Source organism: Cetorhinus maximus, chromosome 7 (assembly GCF_964194155.1).
Source record: "Cetorhinus maximus chromosome 7, sCetMax3.hap1.1, whole genome shotgun sequence".
NCBI lineage: Eukaryota > Metazoa > Chordata > Chondrichthyes > Lamniformes > Cetorhinidae > Cetorhinus > Cetorhinus maximus.
In genome coordinates, this window is record NC_135885.1 from 110,703,250 (window position 1) to 110,716,789 (window position 13,540).

Genomic DNA, 13,540 nt, shown 5'->3' on the forward strand with positions numbered 1-13,540 from the left:
CGCACTTTCCCCAGTACTGGTGCCAGTGGCCCACAAACTGGAACCCACTTCTCTCATACCAGCTACACATTCATCTGCCTAATCTGATTTGAACTATGCCAATTTGCACGTGAATCAGGTAATAATCCGGAAATTATTATTTTTTGCGGTTCTTCTTCTTAATTTGGTGCCTAGGTCCTCATACTGACTATGCAGAACCTCCTCCTTTTGTCTTGCCTATGTAATTGGATCCTACATGGACCACAACGACTAGGTCATCCTCTTCCCACTGCAAGTTTCTCTCCAGCCCCTAGCACACCTTGTGTCTAAGGAAGACTGGAAGATTGTCACTAGTGCCTCTGCAATTTCCATTCTCAGTTCCCTCAGAACCCATGGATGCATCTCATCCAGTCCTGGTACTTTATCTATTTTAAGTAAAGATAGCCTAACACCTCCACCTCCTCAATTGTAAATTCTTCCAGTAAACCAGTTATCTTATCTCTCTCTCTCTCATTCTCATTTAATACCTCCGCTATTTCTCCTGTCCCCTAATCGGCCCTACTCTTTCCTTGACCACACTTTTATTATTTAGATGCTCATGGAAGACCTTAGGATTCCCTTTTATATTAGCTACCTGTCTCTTTTCATGCTCCCTCCTTGCTTTTATTAGAAAGCAACTGAATGGACCACTTGGCATTAACCTAGGCACTGGAAACAACAATGATAAACCCAGCCCTGTTGACCCTGCAAAGCCCTCCTTACTAACACCTGGGGCTTGTGCCTAAATTGGGTGAGTTGTCTCATAGACTAGTCCAGCAACAGCCTGGCATAGTCATACTCACAGAATCATACCCTACAGATCATGTCCCAGACACCACCATCACCATGCCTGGCTATGTCGTCCACCAGCAGGACAGACACAGCAGAGGTGGCGGCACAGTGGTATATAGTCGGGAGGGAGTTGCCCTGGAAATCCACAACATTGACTCTGGCCCCCATGAAGCCTCATGGCATCAGGTCAAACATGGGCAAGGAAACCTCCTGCTGATTACCACATATTGACACCCCCAGCTGATGAATCCATACTCCTCACGTTGAACATCATTTGGAGGAAGCACTGAGGGTGGCAAAGGTGCAGAATGTCCTCTGGTTGGGGGACTTCAATGTCCATGACCAAGAGTGGCTCAGTAGCACCACCACAGACTAAGCTGGCTGAGTCCTAAAGGACATAGCTGCTAGACTGGGTCTGTGGCAGGTGGTGAGGAAACCAACAAGAGGGAAAAATATACTTGACCTCATCCTAACCAACCTGCCTGCTGCAATGCATCTATCCATGACAGTATTTGTCGAGACAAAGTCCCATCTTCGTACTGAAGATACCCTCCAGCATGTTGTGTGGCACTACCACCATGCTAAATGGGATAGACTTCAAACAGATCTAGCAACTCAAGACTCATGAGGTACTGTGGGCCATCAGCAGCAGCAGAATTGTACTCAATCACAATCTGGCCTGGCATATCCCCCACCCTCCCTTTACCACCAAGCCAGGGGATCAACCCTGGTTCAAAGAAGAGTGAAGGAGGGCATGCCAGGAGCAGTACCGGGCATACCTGACAATGAGGTGTTAATCTGGTGAAGCTGTAACACAGGACTTCTTGCATGCCAAGCAGCATAAGCAGCAAGTGATGGGTGGAGCTAAGCAGTTCTACAACCAACATATCAGACCTAAGCTCTGCAGTCCTGCCACATACAGTTGTGAATGGTGGTGGACAATTAAACAACTCACTGAAGGAGGAGGCTTCATAAATATTCCCAACCTAAATGATGGAGGAGCCCAACACATCAGTGTGAAAGTTAAGGCTGAAGCATTTGGCTCAATCTTCAGCCAGAAGTGCCGAGTGGATGATCCGTCTCGGCTTCCTCCTGAGTACCCCAGTATCACATATGCCAATCTTCAGCCAATTTGACTCACTGCACGTGATATCAAGAAATGGCTGAAGGCACTGGATACTGCAAAGGCTATGAGCCCTGATAATATTCCAGCAATAGTACTGAAGACTTGTGCTCCAGAACTTGGTACGCCCCTATCCAAGCTGTTCGAGTACAGCTACAACACTGGCATATACCTGGCAATGTGGAAAATTGTGTAGGTATGTCCTGAAACAAAAAGCAGGACAAATCTAACCCAACTAATAAGCCTACTCTCGATCATCAGTAAAGTGATGGAAGTGGTCATCAACAGTGCTATCAAGCAGCTCACTGATGCTCAGTTTGGGTTCTGCTAGGGTCACTCCGCTTCTGACCTCGTTACATCCTTGGTTCAAACATGGATAAAAAAGTGAAATTAAGTTCTGGTGAGAGTGTCTGCCCTTGACATCAAGGCAGCATTTGACCAAGTATGGCATGAAGGAGCCATAGCAAAACTGGCATCAGTGGGAATCAGGGGGAAAGCTCTACACTAGTTGGAGTCATACCTAGCACAAAGGAAGGTGGATGCGATTGTTGGAGGTTAGTCATCTCAGTTCCAGGACATCACTGCAGGAGTTCCCCTGGGTAGGGTCCTAGGCCCAATGATCTTCAGCTGTTTCATCAATGACCTTTGTTCCATCATAAGGGCAGAAGTGGGAATGTTTGCTGATGGCATATGTTCAGCATCATTCGTAACTCCTCAAATACTGAAGCAGTCCATGTCCAATTGCAGCAAGACCTGGACAATGTCCAGGCTTGGGCTGACAAGTGGCAAGTAACATTTGTGCCACACAAGTGCTAGGCAATGATCAACTCCAACAAGAAAGAATCTAACCATTGCCTTTTGATATTCAATGGCATTACCATCACTGCATCCCCCACTATCAACATCCTTTGCGTCGTATGGCCTAAATATCTAACACTGGCACTGAAATTCATATTCATTGCATGTTTCAGCAAAACAAAATAAGTGGTAGCCATTCACTGGTTCATTCATCAGGGCAATGCCTTGACCAATCAGTCAAGCTGCCTGTTTAAATTTCAAACAATGCTTGGTAGTTAACTGTCAGTCACCATTCACTTCATGGTAGTGCCTCTACCAATCAGAGTCCACTTGTTAACTAATCAGCACTGTCTTCTCATACAGTATAAAGTTGTTGCTTCCTGACATTGGTATTCTTACCATTGTCCTGATGAGTGCAAGACAAAGCTTCAACAAAATGTCTTTTTACAGTGGTAATAAATTGTTTACTACAGTATGGTATAATATAATAACTCACCAATTGTCTCCTCTGTGCTGAGTCCAAAAAGGCCTATACTTACAACCAATCAACTTATGGGACTCCTGTGACATAACTTAGAGATTTTATCTGTAAACTCACGGCTCTCTCTCTCTCTCTCTCTGTTGTTTTATGGACTTTTTCTCTCTCCTAAACCCTGCTGTTTTATGGGCTCTCTAATGTTGTTTAACTTAATTTGATTACTTTCTTAATTAACCTAGAATAATTCCTATGTATACCACACCTCATTCCCTTGTGCACAAAATTCCCATGTGAACCTACTTCACTATTCACTTGGCCTCCATCTCACGCCGGCACAGTCTGTCTCCTCGCATGCCCCTTACTGATCATGCAGTTTGAAAAGCCTGTCTGTTTTATAGACCCTCTGATGATTCACTAGCTAGTTTAGTTTCCTGCTACAGTAATTAACAGCAATTGAACCAACTGCTTTCAGTTGATTGACAGTTAACTGTCAGAATCAGGCAGCTCTCTGTTTAACTAGCTAGTCTAATTTACTTGCAGGTTGTCAGTTCTATGTCAGTGCTTGATTCTTAATCTATATTTAAACCTGAAAAAGGTGAACCTAATTAGTTACTCACTTGGTCCCCATCTCACTCCAGCATAGTCGCCTGTCTCATCGCGTGCCCCTACTGATCATCAGATCAGACCTGAGAGGTCAGATGAAAAACACCATCTCTGATATAACAGTACTTCATCAGTGTTGCTCTGATAGCCAAGGTTATGGGCTCAACCTCGTGAGTGGGTCCTAAACCCGTGACTAGGTGACTCAGAAGCAAAAATCCTATCACTGAGCCAAAGCTGTTGTACTAACCTGTGTATTCTTAGATGATAGTTATTTTTTCTCACTATCCACAGCTGCCTCGTAAATAGGTCCCAAACCATTTGCTCACTGTGCAAGCTTGATGCCGAAATAGGGCACATCAAAGCAATCCTGCGGGATAATGGCTACCCTGATCAAATCATTGCTCACTGTATTTTATACAAACACATGAACAGGGCTAAGGCCATCACTTTTGGTCCTAATGAGTGCCCAGTCTACTTTAAATTACACTGGAAGGGCAGGGTGCCTCAAAAATTTGAACAACAGGCAAAGCTAGCCGTTTCATACTGTTACTATGCAGTAGCAACACAAGTGCAATTCTCCTCAAGCAGGATGCTGGCATCAAGCCAAAAGACATTCTGCCTATCACACAAATGAGTAATGTGGTGTATGAATTTCAGTGCTGATGTGATGCCAGGTATGTAGGCTGCATGTCCCAATGACTGGCGGATCATATAAAACAGCAGGTACCTTTGGCTGTTCGTGACAAGCAAAGCATTGATGGTATCCAACCAGCCCATGCTTGCAAAACTCAAAACACAGTGTCCAGTATTGGATGTGATTCTGCGATTGGCCAACAATTGCTAAACAATACTGATTGTGCTAAGAATTAGACTGAAAACCAATTTAAGATTATCAGTTGGGCTCACAGTGTGGCTCACTTACCCGTGCTAGAAGTCACATATATCCACACACACAGCCCTGTTCTTGCAGACAGAAGGACTATATCCAAACATTGTGTCTTGTTCAACTAAACAAAAGCTTGGCAGACAGCCATTCCTTGGTTCATTCCCCATGGCAATGCCTTGACCAATCAGAGTTGACCTGCCTGATTTGAATTTGAACAAAAGCTTGCCAATTAACTGTTCCCTGCTGCAATCTCCCTGGCATCGCTTCTACCAATCAGAGTCCATTTGTCAACCAATCAGCACTCTCTTGTCATGTAGTATAAATTGTTGTTCTCTTTACTGTTTGTAATCTTGCAATATATCCTGATGAATGCAAGATGAAAAGCTTAGACAGCGTGTCTCTTTTTTCAGTGTCAGGAAGATATAATAATTCTCATAATGTTACTGGAATTTATTATTAAATAGAGTAATAATGGGGTTTGTGTCTATGGGTCTATGCCTGTGTGTGACTTAATTGAATCAAAGACAGCTGGCCTGAAGGCTTTGATGTGTCAGAAGATAAGGTAAGTTTGAAACGTTAAGTAGGTAAACATGAGGGAAGTTTTAGAATGTAAGGTGTAAAGGGAACATTTGCATTTTAATTAAACCAGACTAGCTTAGATTCAAAGAGAGGGAGTGAAATATTACACCAAGCAAGTGGAAGTTAAGAAACAGTGTGTTTATTTTTCCTAAATATTACTGGTAAACTTGGTACTAAAAGAGGTTTTTATATTTGGAAGGTAAAGTCCAAAGACATAGTGAAACAATGGGAATTTGCATTCAAAGGGGAAAATATGTATAAATGATTGAAGGCTGTGTGTAAGGGGAGACATTCTAAGATCTAAACAAGTGTGAAAAGCTTTCAGCATCTAAGCCGAAAGCTACTGTCTGCAAAGAACTGAAGTTAAGCAAATTCACTTTGAATTGGATTGTTCAGCGTATCGTATTTCTTTGCCTGGGCCTTTTAAAATCTATGTGTCTTACTGTTGCCTTAACGAAAGTGTAACTGGGAGCTAGATTAACTAGGGGATTTAGAAGTTACATTGTAGTAATTTATAGATCTATATATGCATTTAAAATCATTTCTTCTGTTAATAAAGGTTTAATTTAGTTTTGTAGGAAACATATAAGACTTGGTGGTCTTATTACTACTGAATTCAAGGCACACATCTCGAAATTAATACAAATTGCAAATTCATACAGGTTGTGGCAGTTGTTTCAAGTCCCCTCTGGGATTTGAGCAACTCAGCATTTACCATTGGCTGTGCCATAACATCAGCAATACTCAAGTTATGTACTACCAAAGTACTATAGTTATTTATTATTAAAATTCTTTCCTACATGACTACTTCATGATCTACTTCCTATTGTTTGGTGAGTTTAGGTGTTTTTATGTTGATATTGGTCATTGACCTTGCCTATGCAAATATTCATAATGGAAATTTCCAATGTAATCTGTTCATTACAGTTATGCTGTACCTAAACAAATTGAGCCTCACATACTCCTCAACTAGAAGGTGATTATTATTTTACAAATAATTCCAGAAACTATTATGCATCTATATCATTGTGCAAGCAGCAGTCTTCCCTTTTTATATTAAGTTAATTGAGGGTGTAGTGCTGGATGAAGTATTGGAGAACTTCCTGCAACATTTTGAATTGTATAATTCAATTTCAATATCCATTTGAAAAGGCAGGTATGACACGGTTAGCATTTTGGATGATAATGCATTGTTCCCCTAGGACTGCACACGAATGTCAGATTAAATTATGCCCCAATGCTGGACTCTGACCCAGAGGGGAAAATACTGCTAACTGAGCCAAACTAATGCACTGCATATTTTTTGTGATAATGTGCTTGCTGATAAAGAACAGTCAGAATATATCCATGCCACATAAATATCAGATATTTAACATGATTTATTTATACTTTCATTTAAAGGAACATAAGTGGACTTCAGAAATAAATAGTCTTTTCGAAAGACATGACCATGAGAAACATAAGGTAATTTTTATCATAATTTTTGGAGAATATTCATCTGAACACTGACGTATAAAAATTTATTTTTACAAGTATTAAAAGGGACAGATAGCCAGTTTAATGGTGCACGCCATTATTAATATGTAAATCATCCAGCAATTTGTGACAAGGTGGAGATACCCCGTGAATTATAAATCATTGCACATTGCTGGACAATTTGTGCTGCTCCGCCATTAGCCTCACAAAAACGGGACAGCTCACCCTCGACCTCACTATGAGTTTCACTAAATTGCTGCGTTTGCATTTTAATTAGAAATTAGATTCACTGCAGAAAGTTAAGTATGGTACTGAACAGCGTAACTATCTTTCCACTTGGAAGATACAAATTGTTGCTGAAAAAAGACATTTTGTCGAAGCTTTTCGTCTTTTACTCAACAGGACAATTGAAAAAATGTCAGGGGAAGCAGCAGCTTTATACCATATGAGAAGAGAGTACTGATTGTTGACAAGTGGACTCTGATTGGTAGAGGCATTGCCATGGAGAATGCACCAGTTAATGGTGACTGACAGTTAACTTACAAGCATTGTTTGAAATTTAAACCAGGCAGCTTGACTCTGGTCAAGGCATTGCCCTGAGGAATGAACCAGCGAATGGCTGTCATTTAATTTGTTTAGCTGAAACAGGCGCAATGTGTGTACATGTTTTTTCTGTCTGCAGAGTGTATTAATATATGTAGCCTCCAATGCATACAAAAGCGCCTCACTGACGATCTTAAATTTGTTGTCAATGTAATGTTTAGCACACTGAGGATTATTTAGCAAATGTTGTCCAATTGTGAAATTACATCTAATGTTGGACCCTGTGTTTTGAGTTTTGCAAGCACTGGCTGGTTAAGTACAGTCTGTACCTTGCCCGTTGCCAATAGCAGAAGGGACATGCTCTTTGACATGATCCCCAGTCTTTGGGACATACAGCCTACATATATGGCATCACACTGGCACTGAAATTCAAATACCACATTACTCATTTGTGAGATAGGCAGAATGTCCATTTGGCTTGAGGGCAGCATCCTGTTAGTGGTGAATACCACTATTGTTGCTACTGCATAGTAGCAAAATGGTTTTGCTACTACTAGTAACAAAAAGGGCCAGGTATCTGAGATACCTTGCCCTTCCAGGGCAAACTGAGGTAGACTGGGCACTTTTCACGGCTGAAAGTGATGGCCTTTGGCTTGTTCATGAGTTTGCGCAATATACAGCGCAAAACGATCTGATTAGGGTAGCCATTACCCGGCAGAATGTCATTAATGCGCCCTATTTTAGCATCAAACTTGCATGGTGAACAAATGGCTTGGGCCCCATTTATGTGGTTGCCGATAAGGCCAATCTTATAGCACGTTGAACTGTAAGAAGCCCAATGTGTGTATTGACCAGTGAAGGTAGGCTTGCAGTACGTTTTGATAGAGAACCCCTTGGCAGGTTTCTCAACTATTGCTTCAAGGAAAGGGAGTTCATTTGACTGCTCCATTTCAAAGGTGGATTTGAGTGCAGGATAGAACCCATTAAGACATGTAAGGAAATTATTACATGCAGCTGTGGATTTAAATATAGTAAATGTATCATCCACATATTGTAAATATGTAAGTGGTAGGAGGTTAGTTGTCATTCCATGAAAGACACGTTTCTCATGGAACCCAACAAAGATGTTTGCGAGAGCTGGGCCTAGAGGGGTCCCATGGCAACACCTATTTGAGCATACATGGTGTCGTTAAAGCTGAAATCAACTGCGCAAGTTGCTGAGTTCATAAGCTCATTGAATACTGATTCACGCAATGGTGGTGGGTCTAGATTGCCATGATGTAGTGCTGCAGCGCAAATATCTATGGCTTCCTTAAGTGGCACATTGGTGAATAGGCTAGCAATGTCAAATTAGCACATGGACACAGCATTGCTATCGATATGCAAACCCTGTATGGTCTTCGCAAATCGCGAATCCTTCACCGTGTATCTGTAAAACTTGCTCAAAACTGTTTGTAACATTTCGCCCAACCATCTGGCCAATTCATGCTGTGCTGAACCAGTCATAGCTAAGATAAGGTGTAAAGGGGCATCAGTATTGCGTGTCTTGGGCAGCCCTTATAGACGCAGACGCAGCAAGCCGTGAGGACGAACCCTGTTATATGTATCATGCGGCAGCTCATCACTCTCTCAGAAGTCGAGCAAGCTTTTTTTTAGCTTACTTTCGAGCAAGGCTGTCTGGTCATGCTGAGCGGCAGGTCCAATGGATATTAATTTGGACCCGTCATTAAGAATAGTGTGGATATTGTTGATATAGCCATGCTAGTTAAGGATATCTATTCCCATCCTTTTGTCAAGTTTACTGATGTGTATGTCCGGGTTCATCTTAAAGCCTCGCAACGCTGTAAGACATTCGTGTTGCATGTGAAAATCAGACAGGTCGTTTAGAATACTGCAATATGTGTGCACTAGATCAGCTAGGCACACTTTCAAGGATTCAGTGGGCGCTGGTTTGTGGTGGGATAGTTGGGAGTAAAGGAGTTCGAACTCAGCAAATACCTCTTACCATTTGATTTGGGATGAAGGCACACCAAAATTGAAACCATACGCATGAACAAACTCCTCACTTTCTGAGAGTACATGGTCAGAGATTTGTTACATGTTCAGTGGCATCGTTAATTGCATTGCCAAACCGCATTCGCTAAAGTGAGTTTGTAGTGCGGACACGTTTCAAATGGGTACTGTTTATGGTGCGGTCATCTATTGAAGCAATATCATGGCATAAACAGATCAAATCAAAAAATGAAATAAATTTTAGTACCTCAGACCAAAGCGCAGTGTCGGGCACGGCGTAAATGAGTAACTCTATTACTAATCTGTTCAATCTCATCTCGCATTAATGCTCACTCAATTGTGGGACTGTGTCTCACTTTAACATTATCAATACGTTTGGAAGTGAAAACTGGCACAACCTTGGGTAGAATACACTCTTGGAGAAATGTAGTGTATTTGGATTTCCAGAAGACATTCGATAAGGTGCCACACAAAAGGTGATTGCACAAGACAAGAGCTCACGGCATTGGGATTAATGTATTAACATGAATTAAGGATTGGTTAACACACAGAAGACAGAGAGTCGGGATTAATTGTTTTTTTTCAGGTTGGAAAGACGTAACTAGTGGAATGCCACAAAGATCAGCCCATGGGACTCAATTATTTACTATCTATATTAATGATTTGAAGGAGGGGGCAGAGTGTAATGTATCCAAATTTGCTGACGATATAAAAATAGGTGGGAAGTTGTGATGAGGATGTAAGGAATCTTCAAGGGAATAAAGACAGGCTGAGTGAGTGGGCAAAAACTTGGCAGATGGAGTTTAGTGTAGGAAAGTGTGAAGTCATGCACTTTGGTAGGAAGAATCAGAAGGTAGACTATTACTTAAATGGAGAGAGACTCAAAAAGGCCAGCACAGAGGGATCTGGATGTTCTTGTGCATGAAACATAAAAAGTTAGCATGCAGGTGCAGCAAGTAATTAAGAAGGTAAATCAAATTTTGGCCTGTATTGCTAGGGGGCTGGAGTTTAAAAATAGGGAAGTGTTGTTACGACTGTACAGGGTGTTGGTGAGGCCACACCTGGAGTACTGTGTACAGTTTTGGTCCCCGTATTTAAGAAAGGATATACTGTCATTGGAAGCCGTTCAAAAGAGATTCACTAGGCTGATTCCTGGGATGAAGGGGTTGACTTATCAAGAACAGCTAAATAGGTTAGGCCTTTATTCATTAGAGTTTAGAAGAATGAGGGGTGATCTTATTGAAACGTATAAGATTCTGAGGGTGCTTGACAGGGTAGATGTTGAGAAGATGTTTCCACTCGTGGGGGAATCTCGAACTAGGGGACATTGTTATAGAATAAGGGGACACTCATTTAAAACTGAGATGCGAAGGAATTTCTTCTCTCAGAGGGTAGTGAATGTCTGGAATCTCTACCCCAGAGAGTTGTGGAGGCTAGATCACTGAAAGTATTAAAGAGGAGGTAGATAGATTTTTGAAATATCAGTGAGGGCTACGAGGAGCTGGCACGAAAGAGGAGTTGAGGCCTGGGGCAGATCAGCCATGATCTTATTGAATGGCAGGGCAGGCTTGAGAGGCTGAATGGCCTACTCCTGCTCCTATTTCTTATGTTCTTATGATAGATAGCTTACCTGCTTGTTGAACGATGCTGTTGATAGTCCAAATTTATTCCTCGTTATACCTCTGTCTCAGGTATACAGATAGTCATTTGGAGTACAGAACTTGAGTATTGCTGAAAAAAGACATTTTGTCAAAGCTTTTCGTCTTGCACTCATCAGGACAATCGGAAGACACACAAAGTGATGTCCCCTTACCCCCGATCTTATCTACGACCAGTTCTACACAGCATGAATTGGCCAAATGGTTGAGCGACTTGCTACAACCAGCTTTATCGAAAGCAATGCTGTGTCCATGTGCTCATTTGACATTGCTAGCCTATACACCACTTAAGGAAGCCATAGATATTTACACTGCAGCAGTATATCATGGTGATCTAGACCCATCACCATTGCGTGAATCAGTATTGATTGTACTTATGAGCTCAGCAGCTTGCGCAGTTGAGCTCAGCTATAACAACACCATGTATGCCCAAATAGATGGTGTTGTCATGGGATCCCCTCTGGTCCCAGCTCTTGCAAACATCTTTGTTGAGTTTCATGAGAAACATGTCTTCAATGGAATGACACCTAAACCCCTACCCCTTGCATATTTTCGATATGTGGATGATACGTTAGCTATATTTAAATCTGTAGCAGCATGTAATAATTTCCTTCCATGTCTTAGTGGGCTCCATCCTGCACTCAAATTCATCTTTGAAATGGAGCAGTCAAATGAACTCCCCTTCCTTGATGTAGTAGTTGAGATATCTGCCAGGACATTCTCTATCACGGCCTAACGCATGACCAACCTTCACTGGTCAGTACATGCATTGGGATTCTTACAGTTCCATGTGCTATAAGATTGTCCTCATCAGTAACCTCATAAATAGGGCCCAAGCCTTTTGCTCACTATGCAAGCTTGATGCTGAAATAGGGCGCACCAGAGACATCTTGCGGGTTAATGGCAACCCTGATCAGATCATTTCATGCTGCATTTTTTTTATTATTCATTCACGGGATGTGGGCTTCGCTGGCTGGGCTAGCATTTTCTAGCCCATCCCTAGTTGCCCTTGAGAAGGTGGTGGTGAGCTTCCTTCTTGAACCACTGCAGTCCATATCGTGTAGGTACACCCACAATGCTGTTAGAAGGGGAGTTCCAGGATTTTGACCCAGTGACAATGAAGGAACAGCGATATATTTCCAAGTCAGGATAGTGAGTGACTTGGAGGGGAACTTCCAGGTGATGGTGTTCCCATCTATCTGCTGCCCTTGTCCTTCTAGATGGTAGTAGTCATGGGTTTGGAAGGTGCTGTCTATGGAGCCTTGGTCAATTCCTGCAAGGCACCTTGTAGATGGTACACACTGCTGCTACTGTGCGTCAGTGGTGGATGTGGTGCCAATCAAGCGGGCCCCTTTCTCCTGGACGGCTTCAAGCTTCTTGTGTGTTGTGGGAGCTGCACTCATCCAGGCAAGTGGGGTGTATTTTATCATACCCCTGACTTGTGCCTTGTAGGTGGTGGATAGTTTTGGGGAGTCAGGAGGTGAGTTACTCGCTGCAGGATTCCTAGCCTCTGACCCGCTCTTGTGGCCACAGTATTTATATGGCTAGGCCAGTTCAGTCTCTGGTCAATGGTAACCCCCAGGATGTTAATAGTGGGGGTTTCAGTGATTGCAATGCCATTGAACGTCAAGGGGCGATGGTTAGATTCTCTCTTGTTGGAGATAGTCATTGCCTGGCACTTGTGTGGCGTGAATGTTATTTGCTACTTGTCAGCCCAGGCCTGGGTATTGTCCAGGTCTTGCTGCATTTGGACACAGACTGCTTCAGAATCTGAGGAGTCTTGAATGTTGCTGAACATTGTGCAATCATCAGTGAATATCCCCACTTCTGACCTTATGATGGAAGGAACATCATTGATGAAGCAATGATGGCTGGGCCAAGGGCACTGCCCTGAGGAACTCCTGCAAAGATGTCCTGGAGTTGAGATGACTGACCTCCAACAACCACAACCATCTTTCTTTGTGCTAGGTATGAATGGAATGAAGTGGAGTTTCCCCTTGATTCCCATTGACTCCAGTTTTGCTAGGGCTGCTTGATGGCACACTCGGTGAAATGCCGCCTTGATGTCAAGGGCAGTCACTCTCACCTCACCTCGGGAGTTCATTTCTTTTGTCCATGTTTGAACCAAGGCTGTAATGATGCCAGGAGCTGAGTGGCCCTTGCGGAACCCAAACTGGAGGTCAGTGAGCAGGTTATTACTAAGCAAGTGCTGCTTGATTAGCACTGTTGATGACCCCTTTCCAATATTTTACTGATGATCTAGAGTCATAGAGGTCTGCAGCACAGAAAAAGGCCCTTCGGCCCATTGGGTCTGCGCCAGTCAAACAAGTACCTAATTATTCTAATCCCATTTTCCAGCACTAGGCCCATAGCCTTGTATGCCATGGCATCGCAAGAGCACATCCAAATACTTCTTAAATGTTATGAGGGTTTCTACCTCTACCACCCTTTCAGGCAGTGAGTTCCAGATTTCCACCACCCTCTGGGTGAAAAAATTTTTCCTCACATCCCCTCTAAACCACCTGCCCCTTGCCTTAAATCTATGTCCCCTGGTTATTGATCCCTCCTCCAAG

The 13,540-nt window shown here is 42.7% G+C and overlaps 1 protein-coding gene across 1 annotated transcript in view; it reads left to right on the forward strand.

The window, feature by feature from the left end:
• LOC144682978 (cilium assembly protein DZIP1-like) overlaps positions 1-13,540 on the forward strand; it is a 138,693-nt gene that overhangs the window by 86,432 nt on the left and 38,721 nt on the right. The window contains exon 8 of the mRNA XM_078545911.1: positions 6,679-6,741. Coding sequence (XP_078402037.1) covers positions 6,679-6,741 — 63 coding nt within the window. The remainder of the gene's footprint in view (positions 1-6,678; positions 6,742-13,540) is intronic.